The following is a 21366-nucleotide window of genomic DNA, read 5'->3' as shown; positions in this document are numbered from 1 at the left end:
GCTAATGAAATGTAAAACTCATTTTGATTGGCTATTGTAATATCCTTCGTCTAATCACAGCAATGTTTTCATTCTAAGATATAAAAGTACCGTAATTACACCAAAAAATGAAAGTTTGAGTATATCTCATTAATACACCATTTATTCATTGGAGAGACACTCTAGAAACAATATTAATCCACAACAGGAAGTAAACAAGTGCGGACTCATAGCGGCTGGTGGACCCCCACCCCTTAAATCGGGAAAATATAATTTGTTGGGTACGAAATTACAGATTTTCACTGTATTATACTCTCAAAAAATTCTTTCTTTACTCTACCTTCAATACTATTTACGCTGGAATAACGGCAATCTGATCTTTGTTGTTGTTTCAATGAAACAGGCTTGGTTTAGTGTCGGCAACCTCTGACCTCTGACCCAAGCACGTGCAATCAGTTCCGTGCAAAAAGGGATATTAATAATACATCGGAACTAGGTATACATCGGGAAAAGGATACAGCAGTATACATATTTCCAATAGTACCTACAAAAGTGTATATAGTTTCAGAATATTTTGATTTGTACAAATACAATGAATAGCACGTTTGGCGATATTTTCACAGTTAATTGGAAAGGCCTACATATGGGGCACTGTTTTTTTTTTTTATTTATCAATTTTCATTTACGAAATTCGATTTTTTGTTAATTATAAATTTATTTTTGTGATAAGAAAAATACATTTTCTGATTTGAATGCATCGTTTCAACTTATTCAAATAGCAATATGAACTCCCACAAAAATAATGGAGTGACATCAGGTGTATTATAAGAAGTATTATAATCTGGTAATATTTAATCTAGCAACAATTATATGCAGCTCCGCGACACGTGCCAAACACTACATTTACGCTAGGCCGAAATCATTCATTACCTCAGACATAATTAACATATGTAACGTGAGAATACAATTTAAATAAATATTTTCATAGATACAACGATTCTGTAAAGACGATATAAATGTACTTCAATTCTTATATATTTGGTTGCTTTTATCATAAAAACAGGCAATATATTGAAAACAAATTAGAATCGGCATTCAAGGGAACCAATATTCTAGCGAAATCAAAAGAATGTAATCCAGAGACAAAGACTAGACACGGAAAACAGACGCACAAACAACAATTAAGTACATAAAATAACCAAGATAACACGAGCAATGCAAAAAAGATAAATGAGCAACTCGGACTCCGCTAAAAACTGGGAGCATTGACCAGGTGCATCGGTATGGCACGCAACCTCTGCTTTTATAGAAACACCTGCCGAGTTGCTCATAAAAAGTCAAATCCGATGTAGATGGAAGATGAAAGGAAAACTTTAACAAATTGAATAAATCGGTACTCATGGTCCAGATTGATCCACAGTAACGATCCACGAGTTCATGATGACGATCATAAACTTCTGTAGTGATATGACTTCAATCGTGTAGCAACATAACCCTGTTCCAGAAGCCTAACTGTGAGAAGTCTAAGGCGGTACAAAAAGTCTCGTAATTATGCAAGTGCGAGCATAACGTATGAGTTGTGATAAGAAAACTCCATATGCACTCCTCTTTGTCCCTGGATTACATTCTTTTGAGTACCGCTATAACCTTGGTTCCCTTGATTACTCTTTTCTTACCATCGATCTTTTAGTGTAGGTCAAGATATGAGGCTGACTTCACAGTGTCTATAGTACCCTTTACATGTATCTCAAGTTCAGTGGGGTAGATGCGATGAATCAAATCCCCGGAACTATGCAGATGGTTGTTTAACCGGCGACAATACGTCTCTATAGGGAAACTGTGTTCAAAGCATCTGGCTAAATGACGTTTCTTCCTCTTGCTCAGATCAGCTTTAGCGTCGGCCTCATAACAGTGATGGAATAGGTCAGCGAGTAGAGGGGCACGATTCGTTCCAATTGTTGGAAAACGCGTCCACTACACTGGACAAATATGTTGTCGATAAAACAATCTAGCATTCTGATAACATCTTCTTCGGTTTATTTGGAGATGATTCGTTTTTATAAAGTATGAAGAATCTCTACTAATTGCTACATATCAAGGCGTGCCGTCTTTTTTGGAAATGAATTAATTTGGACGTTTAAATCGATACAGGGTTCACCACAGGCTATTTAAGGGTGGGACCGTCCCATCCTTAAAATTACTAGCTCCACCTTCAAATTTTCAATTTAGAAAATTGATAACAAATCCATATAAACAAATACATGTTGTGAGACCATAAAATCAGATTTACTGACCTCAAACTGTGTTTATATATGAAAAAAAAACTGTGATACTATAAACATGGAACATATATAGATTGATTTGCCCCACATATCCTTGAATTTATCATATCTTTGGCGATCCCTGTCATATAAATGTATTAAAATATCTTATAAATCTGAATATTGCAGCTGGACAACAAGCCAGTCATTTTGAACACACATGGATTTTCTCTAAATCGTTTTTGCCGACATTTACGGTATTGTCAATGAGAGCGCCATCTTGCGACTAATGTAAATATTATTACCGGTATCACTTTCCTTTTAGCGCCATGTCGGACAGTGGGTCAGATTGCGGCGACGGACCGTGGGTTTCTTATAAGGAAAGGGACGAATGGAGGGATATTGATCCCGTCCCACAGGATGACGGACCCCATCCGGTCGTTCAGATCGCCTATTCAGACAAATGTAAGTGTGTCATTCACATACACGTGTGTTGCTTAGAAAGAAGGGACACTCGCATGTGTCATGTTTGAAGCGCGTACTGATAAATTGAAAGTTTATATTATCCTGCATTTTGATTGACTATCACTTTATTATTATGTATGGCGATTTTATATATATATATATTTTCAATCATATTGAACTTAGACGTATCAATTATTTCGTTAGGTCACTACATGTAGAATTTGTAACGACTGAATAGAAAAGAATTTGTTCAATCGGTGGTGGTCAAAACAAAAAAATATCTCCTGCACGGAATACCTGAAGAAATAAGTACATAGCCAGCCACATGTCATTGATAACATTTATCTCAAATAGTCTATTTTTAGTATCAAAATTTATAGTAGAGTTTGCCAATCTCATTAGTGATGTCATATTCACTAATTTGCATAGCAGTAAGTGTCAAATTGGTTGGCAAATAAACAAATTAATAAACAATTGGAAAGTTCATGATTAGAATCCCAATTTTCAAAACTTTATAACTTTTTTATTTTATAACCCATTTTGGTTCTGTAAAATGTTTTATTTAGATAAAATAATTCATATTTTGTATGTGGATTAATAAATATTTTACTTAAAAAATAAACTTGTAATGATATTTATTTGTAAACCTCTATTTTCATATAAAGTTATAATTAAAATCTCATGCACGTAAAGTCTGATTACTTTATTTAAAAATTAAAATGGATAGAATTTTATTTGGTATTTTGGGAACCAAAAGAATTTTTCAAATATCTTAACAAATGAAAAAGTTATGTTGCTTTAAAGTTGATGCCCCGTGCAACTCAATGGATTTTTTGCCAACCAAAACCAAATCACAGGTAAGTGGTGACATCATGAAGAACTCTCCTATTGTAAAAACTGAAAAAAATTTGATAACATCACTGTCATAAAGCAAAATTACAACTATTGGTTTATGATCATGATTAAAGAAGAATTTTATGATACAGACAGAAAATGTGTAATCTTCACTGAGTTTTTCTGATATGAAGTTTTTATCGTGTAATTAGCCCCCAAAAAATAGTCATGTCTTTTATCATGTATTGTAAAAATTTTCAAATAGTATGAGTGTAAGTAAATGCATTGTTTCACTCGAAAACCCTTCAGTGGGCGGATTTTTGAGGTTGGATCCCCTAAAAAGTGAGCAAACAAGAGCAAGTAACCCCCTCCCCTCTGTTATGTGTACATGCACTTCAATTCATGTGATGGAATTTAAATCAAAAGTATGAAAATATGCCAGAGAACATTTGCTGGACATCCTTGGAGGATAAACATGTGAATATTTAGGCAAAATTTATGTGAAATGTTTTGAATTTGCCAGAATTATTTATTTGTTTTTTTATTTCTCATTCTGTAACATGATCATTAGTATAACACTTAAAAATTAAATTTCAATTAAAGTTTAAATAGTAATTTTTTTTCTGTTGACAGTTCGAGATGTTTATGACTATTTCCGTGCAATAGTTGCCAAAAATGAAATCAGTGATCGTGCATTGAATCTGACTAAAGATGCTGCAGAGCTTAACTCGGCTAACTACACTGTGTGGTGAGTAGTCATAAGTTAATTCTTTCGTCTGTAGTCCATTTGGTTTCCATATTATAGGATTTTGAAAAAAAAAATATTTAAAAAATAAAAATAGCCAACACATTTTCAATATCATACACTCTTAAAGCATTTACCAACAACTTTCATGTTGGAAAAAAAATTACCAATACCCCTAATGCAAAATTTTCAATTTAAATGTGGATATTGGAGTGAACAGGTAAAAGCAATAGCCATTTGAATATAAATAAAAACAAAAACCATGTGCTTTTGGTCTATTTTAAGCATGACAAGCAATAATCTATTTTAAATATGAAAAACCCTTCAATGGATTGAACATGTCAAGCTAAAATATACTAAAAGCACATGGTTACCATTTTTGTTTACATGTACCTGAGCATTCCTACAATAACTTAAAAGTTTGCATTAGGGGTAATGGCAAACTTTTTTTATTTCAAGATGCGTTTTTCGGTAAATGTTATCGGAGTTGGTATGATGTTAGAAATGTGATTACCAAAATTTTTAAATTACTTCAGAAGAAAATCTCATTTTCAAAGATTTTTTTTTTTCATAAACCTGTAGAAATCAAATGGACTGTATGACTGCTTTGAACAACTTTGAAACATACATGTACATGTAAATTGTAGATATTTGTATATCGCTTCAGGGTTTATCATGAAACTCTTTTCCACTGGAAAAGGAGTGAAGAAAAATCTTTTTCCCTGATTTTATTAAGAAAAATAAGTGCCAGGCTTATTGAAGTAATTGAATCATATACGACTATGATTAATTAACGACAAGACTCAACAAGCATGGTGAATTTTATTATTCTCTTCTCTTTAATGGGAGGGATGGGATTGGATTGATATTATGCCTTCTCATGATCGGTCCCTCCAGTGTTTATACTATTCTAAGTAGGGATCAAACATGTGAACTCTAATTGAGGATTTAAGTGTTCCTTGTTCCTTGCATTTTCCCCAGTACAACTCGGCAGTGAAATATACAATTTGGAACATTTTTACTCACAAGTTTAGTTTCGCATGAATTTCTTAATTAATCAGTGGCATTCTTCATATTGGATCTGCAAATAATCAAAATTTATCTGAAAGGTTAAAATAGCAAATTTTCTTTCCTGGTTCTGATTGGTGATTATGTCACTCTTTATTTGGATTGTTCAGACTATGAGAGTGATCTGAAAGCAAGCTGAATCTGGATTAATGTGTACATTTAGTTTACAGCCTTATATCAAGCTGGCTCCAGTTTATTACTGCAAGACTACATCTCTTTTTATTGTTTCTCTCTTGTTTGAACTGCGGGGTACCATGCTGAAATGTAATGAAAATTTCACACAGCCATTTTTACTTTCCCAGGATAGGTTATCTTTGAAATTGCACTTTCCCATGGCTGAAATTGATTTGCCACGGGTAACAGAAAATGGAAATTTGAGAGCACCGTTGTAAATATAGGCTGATATTGGTTCCTTTAAAAAAGAAGCTTTACATTTTTAGTTTAGGGCCAAACTTACTAAAGGTGATTTTTTGTGTTCTGACCATAAACTCTTAGTAAAACGTTCAGGCCCTACAAATTTTGTAACCATTTCAGAATATGTAGTTACAAAATATAAATTATTGTGTAGGAAGAAGTAGGAAAAACATTATTAAATGAGATTATTCATTTATTAAAAACTTTAATCTTTCTATTTGGAATTAGTTTCAATAAGATCAAGAAAATAATACTGAGGGTACTCTAGATACAAAAAGCACATTTCTTTTGGAAGTTACTAAGATAATGAGCCACATACAAATATTTAGTATGAAAAATGTCATTAGGGAGTCATTATACCACTTTTTGTGACTAACTTCATTTCTACACTTTCAGTGGTAAAATTTTCAATTTTGAAATGCTTTAAATTAAAAAAAATTAACCACATGTTTCTCAAATGGATAAATGCTTCAACACTGGATGCAGTTTAGATTATTATATTTCTCTTGTTCAGAACAAAGTCTGTAGTGTATCCAGAAAGTCCGAAAAGAGGGCCCGATAAATGGCATTAGGAGAGGGTGCTACATTTTTTTATATAACAGCCACAATGTCTGTATGTTCAATTCATGATTTGGCAATTTCTACTTTCTAGGTTGGCTTCCTGAAAATTTATGTCTGATATACATGTGTGCAAGGCCAAACCTACTTGTATTTTTCTGCTGACATGCTCAACAGAATTATGAATGTACATTTGCATGTAAGAGAATTGTGCAACCAAGAGAAAATGACAAATCATATTTTAAAATGCTGAAGAAAATTATGTTTTCAATTTCTTCTTTGTAGATTGAGATGCAGGCATTAGTAGACAATACTGATTTGCATTTCAACTCTTGTAAAGAATGAATTATTGATTTTATTTGAATATCAATAATCAAAACTTATAATTAGCTTTTGTTGAAAGGAGGTCTGCATAGATTTCGTTTATGTCTGTATTTGTACAATGTACAATGTATATAAAGTATTTACATAAACATCTTTGGATTTGAGTAGATTTTGTGGGTCCTTTTATGTGATAGATATTATATTTTGAAGGACCTTTCAAGGTTGTGTTACTTGAAGGTTAGGCCACATATAGATAATTATATGGTTTAAGCACCTGTATTTTTGATATACATGTATAGGCAATTTAAAAAATCATGCATAATTTAAAATAAATGGAGTGAATTCAGGACTTTTTCTCCTATTTCCTTACTGCACAATCTATCAGAATGGTGATTCAATTTTGAAATTAAAAGTCAAAGTAATTTTGTTAATGTAAATTTATGTATGGAAATTAATTGTGCACTGACGACATGTGGACAATGTGGATAGTTCTTATTTCTTGAAAAAATGGAAATGTCAGTATTTGAGCATGATTCATGATTTTGCTGGTCATATACATGTACATGTACAAGAACATTTTTTCATAATAGTTTAGCCTTGTCAAAACAAGATTTGATAAGTAGATAGATTCAATGAATATATGACTTTATTTATACCAAAATGTTTTTAGTGTTGTTTTGGTAAATGAAACTATTGTGAAGAAGATTTATTTGAATAATTTAGACCTTGGGAGGTAGCATCAATCAGTTTCAGATTGCAGCTTGAACTTTTCACTCCATTATTTTAACAGCTTGGCATGATATGGACTAAGACTATTTTGTTATTTTAATGTTTCTATTTTCAGATCATTTAAAATTATGTAATTATTAAATTATATAGACACAGTCAATTCTCCTTTAAGTAGTTGTGTTTTTTTTTTGGTTGTAAACAAAAGAGGCTTGTTCAGTGTTCACTCTTGGTATGATAGTGTAAAGTTACACGTAAATGCATGTCCAGTAATGGCAGTTGATGTTACCACACATTTTTTTTTAAATGTTGATTAATTCATTATTTTTTACTTTTATTTGGCTTATTCTGTTACCAATACAAGGAGATTACTTGTAGCATAGATTTGTCAGCACCGGATAAAGGATAATTTTGACAAACTTATTATCAGCATTGATTATACTTGATATATCGGAAAATATCTGTATTGCAAGAACTCCTACAAAATTTAAGGGTTGTTATTTCTCAATTTTGTATACATTTTTCACTCTCTGCTCTATTTCTAAGATAATGTTTAGATACAAAATGTGTACTTATGATACTGTACATGCAATTTATGCTCCAAATTGTTTCCACCTGTTCGGATTCCACCCCCATACAGAAACTTTGCCAAAATCTTCTCTTGTATACATTACAACTGACTGGGTAATTAGAGCAGCAATTATGTAAAAAGGGGAGAGATACTGATGGATTGATCATAAATAAAAAAGGGGGGTGGTACAGATTATGAATTTAGTATGGGTTGGTTGCTAACCTGTCAAGAAGTAGGAAAGGGTAGTTTCTTTTTATAATGTAAACTTTTGAAGACAGGATAAATATTCATCAGCTTGTGTGTTTTAATTTCCTTATAGTGAAAAGTTGTAAATGCCAAAACAAATTCTACTGTACTTCTCTGGTTTTGTTAGCAGTGACTTAGCATCAAGATTTTGACAATACATGCACATGTACATCTCGCCTGAATATAGCCGAAATATTGCTGCTAGGGTGTTAAACCCCAATAATCAATCAATCAACCTAACTCCTAGGAGAATATGAATAATTTTCAGTAAGTACATGTACATGTATCACAGAAAAAAAGGAAAGGACTTGTACAGACCAGCAGTACACAATGTACATGTAGATGTTATTATGGTATTTTGAATCCCTGAATTCTACATAGATCACTGCTTAGCATGGTAGGTATCTTGCTAGTAGCAGAACTTCACATCCTTCCATAGATTTGTCAGTACTGTTTTTTTTTCTGTGTAAACTTTCCAGTTCCTTTGTGTTGTCCTTTTTCATATGAAATCTGAATTTGTTAACGTTCTTTGTAAAAAATTCTGATTTTTATGTGACATTTTCAGCTGGAATGTTGTAAAATGGCACATGGCTACCTCTAATCCCAATCACTGTTCATTTGAACCTCAGGCACTTCAATTCTAAACTTAAAAATCAAATATATACATGTATTTTTGATTACAAACAAATGCATTAAAATGAATAATAAAAAAATCAGGTTTTGCTATTAATAGTAAGAAGTTGGTTACTTATGAATACATATCCTGGTCTGAGAAATGTAATTATAGTAGACATGTATTCTGCATATATACATGTACTTGTACATGGTAGAACAGGATATGTTAATGTGAAGAGTTTGTGCTTGAAATTGACTTTACAAGATTCCCCCTGATTGTATTAGTTATGTTGAACTGTTTTAATTTAAAAACTGAACAATTATTTTACAGGGAACAAAAAATCACTTTCAGTAACTCAGGGAGTGTTATGACAATGTCGATGGTACATTTTCTTGCATGTTATATAACATTATTCATTTCTTTAATAAGCACTGGGACAAATTAATGCCATGAAAGTCAAAAACGTGGTTTTCATCTGCATGTTATGTTGATTGAAGTTACTTAGATCTTGATCAATAATGGAGCCAAAGTTTATTTTCCCAGGAAAAAATCAATCTCTGATTCATGGTATTGACTAAGATACTGTTTTTGAAACCTGATTGTTTAAAAATTGATGTGGTATTGGAAAATGTTAAAACTTTACGGAACTATTATATACATACATGTACATGTAGGAGTACAAATGGTATGGGATGTTTGCTTGAAGTTTCTTCTAATTGAAAGTCTAGGAGAACCCACTGTTTATAAGAAACTTAGACTTGCAATAATATAAGTCCTATCAGATTTATTTTTCGTAGAAGTCTTGTTATGAGAGAAAAACAAGCTTCTCTCGACAGCTACATTAAAAGTAGTATGAGTAGTAACTAACTTCAGCTGATTGATACATAGGTTCAGGGTCTGACATTAAATGCTTTCCTATTGCCCAGGACAATTTACCATTCAGGCAAGTAGAAGTTAAATTACACTTGCCCAAAGGACAACCAAATTTTATGTATTTTCTGACATTCATTAAGCTGAGGACATCCTAATTTTCAATTTGGGCATGTTGACTTCTCGTGGAAATGCCCAAGTGGACAAATCACATTATGTTAATGTCATTCTCTGTGGTCCGTCAAGAGACTTGTTAATGTCATACTCTGTGGTCCGTCAAGAGACTTTTCTTATTCATTGATATTTAACAGCCTAATTTGATGTCACTAACTACGGCCCCCCTGGTTTCAGGGCTGCCTGCCTACCTTGAGTGCAGGAGGTCAACAGAGTGTACAAAACTGCATTTAGAATGTATAAGGATGGAAATCTATGAATAGGAGTGTATAAAAACTACATCTAAAAAATATGAGGATTTAAATCATATGCAAAAGAGAATATACAGTTGCATGAAAAATACATGACGATGGAAATTATATGCAAAAGAAAGTGTAAAATTACATGTAAAATGCATGAGGATGTAATTTATGTGCAGTTGAGACTTAAGATTTATAAATTAGTAGTCACTGCTTCTCCGCCATTCATGTGGTATTTAAGGTAATAGAGTGACGACTGGTTGGCTTAGGGTCAAAGCAATGTGTCTGAATGTGGTGGCATGCCTATGTGTGGGCTGTTGCCTCTGTGAGCTAATATAGTAAAGGTCCAACTCAGCATGCCGTACTATAGTCGGCGTCACGTAAATAACATACTGTTAAAATTTGAATAAAAATATTTTCTACGACTTTATTGACACCTACCGTCGTTTAAATTGTCTTAAATGACTTGCTCATTCGTTTAGCCAAACGGCTTCTCCCTAAACATTGAATCGTTAAATTCCGGTCAGATTTTAATTCTAGGTGGCAATATTTACATTGTAAAAAGTCGGCCATGTTTACAGTGATCGGGTTGCTAGGAGATGTTGTTTACGTTTAAATGGTTTGTCCAAAAACCGAAGAACCCAGAATGCAATTCGGCGTTATTTCGGATATCTCGGATTTATTTTACGCGAACAACGTATAATACCGAGAAGTTGATCAAGCAGACGATTGTCACCGGAGTTCGACGGGAACTTACGCACTTCGTTTGTAAACAAATCGTCCCGTAAAAACCAACATGGCGGATATTAGTATGGGATTTTTCCGTAAGGATTTGTTACGCATGATTTAAGCTAATAAGCGACTTGTTTTTGAGAAGCTGTTTGGCTAAACGAATGAGCAAGTCATTTAAGACAATTTAAACGACAGTTGGTGTCAATAAAGTCGTAGAAAATATTTTTATTCAAATTTTAACAGTATGTTATTTATGTGACGACGAGTATAGTACAAAGCAAGGTCTGTATGATTGGTCAATTGTTCTCATCCTGATAAACAAAATCAATCATGTCATAATTAGCTGTTTACCGGTAAGTCCCTCACCAATAAAGCTATATAGCTTCCAAATTCCAAACTATGTGTACTTAACATAGAACAATTTAAAGCAAAACAAAATTAGTCTTTAAGTTGAATTGGATTGGTCAGTTTCAGTAATATACCAGTTTATTAAAATATGATTCATACTATTTCCTTCACTTTTGAAAAGGAATGATGGTTTTCTAAATACTGACCTGGTTTTCTTCCACTATATAGCTGAATTCTGCTTTCAAATCTGGAATTTACCATTACGGTTCGTTTTTACCGTATATGTGTACTTCCAATTCTGATAATTTCTGCTTTTTTGGATGGCTCCATAAAACCATGTCTGTTAATGCTAATTTTGCTATTTCACTTCTTTTTTAATTGTTTTTTTCTTCTTCTAATATGGGCTTCTTTCTTTTTACTGGGAAGTGGGGGTCAGAATTTTCACTTTCGATCATTTCAATTACCAGTACTGTATATATGTTTCCTGTGGCTGAAGACACAGACTACAAAATGTTTTCTGATTTAATAAGACCTTCATATATTTTCTACAATTTAGATTCTGACAGTAAGTTCTCTGCACTTTAATTGAACTCATTCTTTGACCAAGTTTATAAATTCATATTGACTCAAGGTTCAATACAACCAGATTAAGATCTGAGTACTTAATGCCAAAGTATTTCTACTACCTATGTAATAGGAAAAATATGAACTAATACAGAGATTAATTATTTGTCAATAGGTTTAATGTGTAAGGTTTTGGTTAGTAATAAATGGAAACTGATTATGGTTGTTTCTCTATCATACTACATGTACATGTAGGTTGAGTATAAGCCCAATACAAGTCCATTCCACAAACAACAATATACATGCACTCAATTCTTGAGAAAATGAAAACCAAAAAAAATCTCCCCAAAAAATAATTTATTTTGGATATTAGCACAGGTTTTAATACAATATGAGTAAGTAAAATATGTAAGTGAACAATAGCCTCATTTAAAAGGTAAAAGGGAGCTAAATACAAATAAAAATATAACAAGAATGGACATGAAAAATTTTTAAAATACAGAAGTGAGGCCCATATTTTTGGCCTTACAGCCTTTGTCCGGGCCAAAAAGAACTAAAAGTAAAGACTGACACAAAAATACTGTTGACCCAGAATATAGAGACAAGGTGCCTTTCAGCATTGATCTCGATCTTTGTAGGGAAGATGCATCAAGTTCAGGATATTTTTTTTGATACAATGTAGTGTGTAAGTAGCATAGTAAAAAAACACTGAGGAAAGGTTATAGATTAAGAGAGTGTTATTATCAACAATATTCTTAAAAGTATATATCATATTTTAAACATTATCAGAGGAGGAAAAGATTTCTGAAGTAAATGTCTTGTTTTGAAAACCTTTCTTTTAAAAATGTACCGGTACACGTAGTTTTGGCTTGTTGGATGTTTTGTGGGTTGAGGAGGATTTTAGTCAGTTCCTTCTCAGGTAGTTTATTTTTGTAACCTAAAAGACCTTTTCCTAATAGCTGATAGACTAGTGCAGTATCAAAGAAAAATGTATTGTTTTCAACCAAATTTTTACAGTACATGTATTAGATGAATCTGTGGATTGCTGATATATTAGTTATTTCTGTAGCCATGGGATGAGTGCTCATTTTAAGTCTTAAGTAATGAATTGTATTGAATTCTGTATCATCACAAAATATTGATTTCAGCCAAACAAAAGTAATTTACATGCATGCATAAAGATAATAAATAGAACAAAATCGTAATATTGCATGCTGTGTCATCACTAGGCACTGATATTAGCCCAACACACTAAATTACATGATTATGACTAAAGGCAGGAATGCGGGCCTTGAACTTCTATCCAGTTAAGGCCTAAAGGAAAAATATGTCTGTATAGGGTTTCATACCCTTAAAAAAGGGGTAGGTAGGTAGGTAATTTTTTTAAACAATTTACTTCTGCCAAAATGTCCATTAAAATGTTATGGCAGGCACGTAAAAATAGGGTTTGTAGGGAAACCTTAACGACATATATTTTCTTATTAAACACCTATGGTTTATATTGAATTACTGTGAGTTGACCATGACCCTTGACTTTGTTGAATTGGAATAGCCCGATGTAAAAAGTACATGAAAGTAGAAGAAATCACACTGACACCTATCACCAAAGCTTGGTTGGTTGGAGTAATGTTTACAAATCATGGGCAGTCATTTTATTCTTAGGCTTCCATTCTATACTCCTATTCTGGTACCACTCAGAATGACTTAAAACCAGTAAAACAAATCTAGATCACCCAAATATAGATAAGAGTTGGATAGTTTGTACTACTTTACATTGAATCATCAGATCAAAGTTACAAATCTAGGTTGTACAGCAAAACTAACTACCACATTCTCTAGATAACTGTATATTCGATCAATGGATTGACCTTTAAATAATGATAACATCAGGCTATGTACAGCATTTGATGCCTTGTATTAGTTTATTTTGGTAACAATGGCCCAAATCCAACATGTTATTCATGTTTAAATGCATCTGATAATATACTACCTAATTTGTTATGTAAACAGTCTGCATGAAGGCCTTCAAAAAATTTTGGCATTGGAAGACATTACATGTACATTGGCTTGGACCTAAAGTCAGTCTTTTTTACATTGCTTATGTATGTATAGTTCATGTTTGGGGAAACTAAGGACTCCATGGTACTTGTATTTGCTTAATAGGCATTTACATTTAAATTCATACGTTTGCATGTACCTGTGTTTTCTTTCATGAAAATATAATGAGCACTGTGAAGGTATTTCTGAGTTATTGAAGTACTGATAATTTATACATACATCATGTATATTGTAATATCCAAAGCACCTTAATAAGAAAGAAATATGGTCCGTATGGTTTCTTAACGAAGAACAATTTTTTGGTATATTTACATCAAACTATATTCAGTTGAGGTCTTGCAAGAAAGATTAAATGTTCCACTCCATTTGGTCTTGCTTTTCTGTCTAGCTTGTTCTTGAAACAATGGTGACTTCAGTATTTCACTATCCATCAGGAGTGGTTTAGTGATAGCATGCCCTACTCCTGTGTGGAAGGTTAAGGGTTTAATCACTTATTAACACATTCCAAAGACTTTAGAAATAGTAGTCACTGTTTTTCTGCTAAGCACACAGCATTCATAAGTTCAACTGACAATTGGTTTACTTGAAGTGAGAACAATATGTCCAGATTGAGTGACATACTTGCAAGTTGTTGTTTCCATGTGCTGGTAGATTTAAACGGAGCTGAAAGTGCCAGACTAGCAAAGAACAGAGTTCACTCTGTTATTACAAAATACTCCTTCTACAAATGCACAGTATGTTTGCCACTGGACTAGAGTTCAAATTACGGATGGTCAATCAGGCCTTTCTTTAAGAGGCGGTACCAGGTACTTATACTTTTCTAAGCTACTGAAAGGTACCTCCAGAATTTTTAAATTTCATAAATATATATGTTTATAAAGAAAATGATGAGAAGTACCTCCTACAAAACCAACGATAACTGCATTGCAAAAAAATAATGAAACACTGCAGTCAGATGTCCTGGACCCTCAATTTCTGATGCAGGACCATTAAAATTCTGTTTACCTACAAAACGTATGTTCTGGACTGTCACTCACCATACTTTATATTTACTCCTCTAGAGGACCTTTCACATTTTTTGTTGGACCTCTCACTTTTTTTTTTTGTGTTTTTTTTTTATCTCTTCACTTTTTTGTTGGACCTTTTAACTTCCTGTTGACATTAACTACAATGTCAATCATTTGACCAAAACTATTATCTGAAAGTCGATTTGAACCAGTCTCTATTTATTCTTTTCAGGCACTACAGAAGAACACTGATGAAAGAATTGAAGAAAGATCTGAAAGAAGAATTAAACTACATTACACATATGATTTTGGAACATCCTAAGAATTATCAAGTCTGGTAAAAAAAATCTTCTTGAGATTAAATACTTCTGGTTCAAGTGTTAAAGGGACAGAATAAAATCTTGAGTAATAAATTAGATTTAGCAACATGTTTATAGAAGAGGCAAAACCAAACTGGTGTACTTTTAGAAGTAAAATATCAGCCTCTAGTAATTTGATAAATCCAAAAATTCAAAAATAATAAAACTTATACCTGAAATTATCCCTGTCTGTCTATCATGTCTTTCTGTCTGAAATAACTTGTTTAAAGAAGTGTCTGGTTCAGACAGGGTTTTGCATTATTCAGTGTTTGGTTTAGACAGGTTTCACCGTGTTTACACTGTATGAAAGGGTGCTTCTTGACTGATTTTTTGTATCTAGCACAAAAAGCAATCTACATTTATGAACTAACTATCTTATGTGTTGATGGTACTAATTAATTATATACATATTCTACTTCAGGCATCACAGAAGAGTAATTGTAGAATGGTTAAAAGATCCAAAAGAAGAACTAGATTTCACTGCCCGTGTTTTGAAGGGCGATGCCAAAAATTATCATGCTTGGCAACATCGGTATGCCATTATCATAGGTGTCGTATGATAACGTCTCTTGTTTAATTCAAGGGGCACCACTGTGCTTTCACAACAGACAACACAAAAGGTACATATTCCTTTGGCTATGCTGTATGTTAGGTGTCTCATGAAATTGCCCCTAAACTTATTTTTGGTGATTATTGCATAAGTGGTCTACACAATTGTTTTGTCTGTTATTGATGTGTTTTTCAGGTGTTGAACAGGGACCCAGTTGATAACCAATACCAGTCAAACTGTAAATATAAACATTGTCATACTTGACAAGGCGTAGCTAAGTTTTGCATGATTATTTTTGTCTAGGAATTCCATCAGTATAGGAAATCCATAAACATTCATATGAAGTATGTCAATACACTTTTAAATACTTTATTGCACTTAATGGACATCGAAAAAAAAAAGTAAAATTTTTCAAAGATGAGTTACAGTGAAATGAAATATTTCCAGATTTTTTTTAATGTTTAAAAGGTACAATGAAATGAAATCATTTCTGAAAGCTGATGAACATTGAAGGCTTAAGGTTAGTTTGTTCACACTTGTATTTGAGCTAACTAAGTCCTAAAAAATGTGCTATGCTTAAGGGGGTTAATGTGCTCATTTACAACATTCTTATGTCATTTCATCTTTAAATATATTAAATAAGTAAAAATGCCATATATTTTATATCTCTTTTTTTCAGCCAATGGGTTATACGTGAGTTTGAATTATGGGAGGATGAATTGAGTTACGTCAATAAACTGTTACAAGATGATCTGAGAAACAACTCCGCTTGGAATCAACGATACTTCGTAATCAACAATACATCAGGCTTTACTGACAAGGTTGTGGACAGAGAAGTCAGGTATTATATCTTGTTATTATACCCCCTGCCCAGCAAGATATGTATATATTGATCATGCTGTCCATCCTCAGTTCTAATCTGCAAATCCTCTAAAACTGCTAAATAGAATTTAATGAAACTTTCTCAAATTCTTTATCACATAATGCTATTTTGTACCTATTTCATTTTTCCGTCTTGGAAACTTATAGGATTTTCTCTATGTTTTTTAGGGAGGGGAGCCTTGTTCACAGTTTTTCTAGTGTATGATGAAGTAGATCATTATGTTATTTGGAATATGAGCAACTACCCTATATAATTGGCCTTAAAGATTTATTAAGACTGAATTGTCAGACAGAAATGTCCTCTATCACTCTTACATCCAAATGAAATTCTTGGAGATATTTGACTTATTTTTTTTCTCCAAATTTTGCTTGGATTGTCTCATACTGAATGGGTGAACAAAGAAAGATAACTCAATAAATTTATTACATCAAGTACTTTATTAACTTCTGGGAATAGAGTTGGTCTTCCCTTGATTGCATGACCATTTTTAGATGAAATGTATTAGGTAGTGAACTAGACATTGAACAAGGATATTTAAAATTGTACAGGTATAATCATTCTTTAGGTGTTTAAATCTGTATCTTACAGAAAGTTTCAATCTCTATTCCCTGAAGCTAAAAATGTAACTCGCTGTAAAAAAATAGAAAATCACTAATTCAGGGGAATTGTTTTTGAAAAACTTGTATGACTTGAATGGTATGTACAATTGTTTAATTATTGATGTCTCTTATCTTTTTTTCTGCTTACAGTTATACTCAAGATTTTATTAAGAAGGCACCTAACAATGAAAGTGCTTGGAATTATTTAAAAGGGTAAGGTTTATTTATAGATTGCGATGTATTATTTGGATGTATTCTTACTCATTGAAATTAATATAGTCCCTTCAGGACTTCCATAGTAAGATATATACTCAATATCCCTGTGTTCTTGAAAATAATTCTGTGGTCATTAAAGTTATAAAAAAACTTTGAAATTTATATTTCTATCAACCAAAATATTTTGTGTATAATAACACTAATCCGTTGTGTATTTCCTGAGAAAATAATTGTTGTTTTCTTTTTAAAAAAAAATTATACACTATGACATCATTTTTTCCCCTAAATATGAATCTGTACAGATTTATGTATCCATGCTTTACATAACACATCTTGTAAGGACTGATTTGTCCCTTTTATCATGTTATCATTTTGAAGCTGATTTTCACTGTTTGAAAGAATAGTTTACTTTTGTATGTTTTTTTTTCTTTTTAAAAATCAAAGACTTCATTTATTTTCAGTGTATTATTGGACAGAGAGCTAAGTACATATCCTGGTCTAATGGATTTTTGTCAACAACTTTATGATGACCGCTACAGATCTCCATACCTCATAGCATGTATGATTGATGCCCATGAGGAAATGTTAGAAAATAACAACTGTGATAAGGAAAGCACCCTGAAAAAAGCAGTGCAGGTATGGTTATCCAGACCTGTTCACCCCTACGATTTCAGCATAGTTTCTATGAATTTTGAGTGCAAATTACATTCTACGAATTGTGAATATCTCCATAATACCCGTGTTATAAATGACATTAAGTTCAAGATTTCACGACTCATTTTCATAAAACATGACTAAAACAACAGTCTTAAAAGTAGCACTTAAAGATCACTCTTATATATTTTGGTCAGTCTGTGGTAAATGGTGCAAGTTTCATTTTACAGTCTATGGCTGCAAAGATGTTTCGTTTTCTTTTAAGAAAGGGGACATATACAGTACTTTATATTGTTTTAATCCTGCAATGAAGAAGGGGTTAAACTTTTTTATATCCCACCAAATTAAATGGCGAGGTAATATATGATACCCTCCAAAATATTGCGTGTCTGTCCCACAGCAGTTCCCAAATGAAAATTTTTACAATAGATCAATAATTTTTTTTTAAACTTTGAACAGTCTAGTACCATAAAATACAGGTTAATTTCAATTTTCAGCAAAATCCAAAATGCATTTTTCGTTGTAGGCCATGTTGAACATTTTGCCATTGTAAAGTGATAGGATATCACTTAATGTTCTCCTTATTTGTAGATATAGGTAGCAATTGTTTATTTATCATTTACCCCTATTGGGCCTTGCTAAAAGGATTTCAGACTTTTATTCCTAATCATTTTTTTTTCTTTCAGTTATGTACTTCACTAGCAGATGAATATGACACTATACGAAGAGAATACTGGAGCTATGTTGCTCGCGTTTTATCGAACAAATTTGGACAGAACACTTCATCAAAAGAAGGAGGTGCATCATCATAGCGATAACTGATATTTAAGTGTGCTTTACCTGTTCAGACATTCTTCGTATGCATTCCTGTTGATGTATACGTGTGATTTCTACCAACTTGGCTGAACAAACAAGAGAATAACTTAGATTGCTTGGTTTATCCGATACCAAATGACTTTATTCATCTTCCAGCTGTAATTGGAATGGATAGTGAAAGTTTTTGAAGACATTTATGTCAGGAGCTGACTATTATGGACTAGTTTCAATATTATCTTTAATTTCTAACACATAGAGCTAACCTCTTTCAAAAATTGTAAATGGAAATTCTGAGATTTTAAGAGCAAGTAGCTGGCTTGGCTTTTTATTGCCTTTAAAAAAATCTGAGCACCAAACAGCTGTCAATTTTATAATTTTTTATGGTTTTGTTTGCTTTTGTACTTCTTTAAATAGAACAATTTACTTAAAATATAGAATTTCTCCAGACTGTGTTCCCCATTAATATGTTATTATTATAACTGCTTTTAAAACATGTTAATATTTGCACTCTGAAAATGTGCAGCTATGTTGAATTGTTAATTTGTAATGACATTGCACTCTCCCTTTTATTAAATATTAGCAAAAAATTGTCCGTAGTTTATAGTCCTGGGATTTAATGAATATTTACCCTGATCAGTAATATAAAAGTTTTAAAAAATGAAATCGAAATTTAGAATATATAGGGGCTGATGTGGTAATTTTCCTTACTTGCATTTTTACAGTGGTATAATTCTTTTTATTTGCGTTGAACTTCTGTGGTATAGTATTTTTAAGCCACTTTGATGTTTACAGAGAATTGCTCTGTTTACATTTGTTCAAACTTGGTATTGAATTTATTGATGCATGTGTTTTAGGTTTCAATTTGGTCCTGATTGACAAGAAACAGTATAAGCAATAGCATTTTTATGAGCTATTTTTCTCTTTCTTGATAAATTGACGACACTTACTATCCCTATTCAGTAAATGTTATATTTTTGCAGTGGACAGAAATCCTGAAAATTTATCTTTGGCACTGTGCTGTTGATTTTTTGAATAGAAGAAAATTCACACAATTAGAATATAATAAAAAGAAGAATCAAAATGCACAAGATATCTGAAATGCTATAAAAGAATCCAAGGAAAATTTAGGCATTTTCATTTAAAAAAAAACAGGAACCTTTCATTCAGAATTCTGTCAATATGTACCTGTATATTGCATGACATAAAGAACAATGAACTCAATTTACTGTTTGTAGATAGTTGTTCATTCAAAGGCAATAAGCAGATCTTTTCATTTTTAATTTTTTTTCAGTTATGTCCCATGGTAAAACGAATAAAATGTTATTGAATGAAGCATTGTTTTGAATTTTTTGAATATGTTAACCCACAATCATAATTTATTTGACATACTTCCAGTTTTAGCTGCAATGTTTTGCACAGGTTCTATTAAAAGTGTCTCTGGACCAATAAATTGTGGAACTGTTGAGTTCTGTGGGGAATCGAGGAAGGGTGTTTGGGGGATGTCAGGGGTTTGAGCCTCCCAGTGTTGTGTAAATTTTAGCGAAAGTGAGCATAGATAGTTAGGAACCCTCCCCCTTCTCTGGGTCCACTCATGATGTTCATGAGTATTTTGTAGGGATTAATTTTTAGTCAAAGTTAAGAACAATGATAATGTGATCATTGGCTGGTTCATTTGAATTAATTTATTTTCCATTAATTTGAAATAGAAATGTCAAACATATTTAACAGGGTGAAATCCTTGGATTAAACAATAATGAGAACACAAAATAAACAAAGATCAAACTGCATAACTGGAAAGAACTACATGTATGGGTACAAATGACAAAGGAACATTACAAACCACACTGTTACTGGTGGTTAACTCAGAAACCCTAGAACTTACCGAGACACTGTAGTGCTGCTTGTTGAAGGTCAATGCCGAATGAAAGTGTGATATTAATGGAAGATGGGAGATTGTCGTATTTGAAACAGACACTCCATACTTCTCTGATTCAGTTGTGCAGATTATAATCAATAGTGGAGAAGCAGTGATAACCAATAAAGTCTTGTGCGAGTTGAATTCCTGGTTTAAAAAGAATAACTGCACACTTACATTTTCTAAACTTTCTGTTTAACCCTTTTTTTTCCCTCAAAAACTGACCATTTGTCAGTCAAATTATCACCTTGTATATTTTAGATGATCTGACAGAGCCTGATTCGACCTCCTGTTCAGTAACAGTTCCATGAAGGACAATAAGTTGTACATCTTTGGACCATATATACTTTTGTAGTTACTAGGTATTTTCATTTGAATTATTTTATCTACCTATAGTTTCACCATACATTGTCCTATTTCTAGTTGTGATACTGCTTTGACCTGGTGAGTACTTTTATTTCCTCTCTATTTTTTTTAATAGAAACCAGTGAAAACAAAAAAAAAATAATGTCTTTTATAGTAAAATAACTACTATAATTATGACTCATAGGTCGTTTCATTCAATTGGCAGTTTT

General features: G+C 32.4%; 1 protein-coding gene across 1 annotated transcript; it reads left to right on the top strand.

Annotated features, from left to right (window-relative positions):
* The first annotated feature begins 2563 nt into the window (after positions 1-2563).
* LOC148620864 (protein farnesyltransferase/geranylgeranyltransferase type-1 subunit alpha-like) lies at positions 2564-20208 on the top strand. Its single transcript, XM_088574699.1, has 8 exons — positions 2564-2705; positions 4173-4287; positions 15032-15136; positions 15580-15690; positions 16388-16549; positions 17341-17403; positions 17868-18042; positions 18747-20208. The coding sequence occupies exons 1-8, from the start codon at positions 2570-2572 to the stop codon at positions 18870-18872; spliced, it is 993 nt and encodes a 330-aa protein (XP_088430825.1). The 5' UTR covers positions 2564-2569; the 3' UTR covers positions 18873-20208.
* The last annotated feature ends 1158 nt before the right edge of the window (positions 20209-21366 follow it).

This window comes from Perna viridis, chromosome 3 (genome assembly GCF_037379345.1).
Source record: "Perna viridis isolate PV_CMFRI_1.1 ecotype Kerala chromosome 3, ASM3737934v1, whole genome shotgun sequence".
Classification (NCBI taxonomy): domain Eukaryota; kingdom Metazoa; phylum Mollusca; class Bivalvia; order Mytilida; family Mytilidae; genus Perna; species Perna viridis.
The sequence above is the reverse complement of the archived record's forward strand: the minus strand, read 5'-3'. Positions and strand labels throughout refer to the sequence as shown.

What these genes read in the sequence shown, in the direction of transcription:
- LOC148620864 (XM_088574699.1), top strand. Translation starts at nt 2,570, where the DNA reads ATGTCGGACAGTGGGTCAGATTGCGGCGACGGACCGTGGGTTTCTTAT. An exon ending in TCGGCTAACTACACTGTGTG is followed by an intron (nt 4,288 to 15,031) that starts GTGAGTAGTCAT and finishes TATTCTTTTCAG; the next exon opens with GCACTACAGAAGAACACTGA. An exon ending in CCCTGAAAAAAGCAGTGCAG is followed by an intron (nt 18,043 to 18,746) that starts GTATGGTTATCC and finishes TTTTTCTTTCAG; the next exon opens with TTATGTACTTCACTAGCAGA.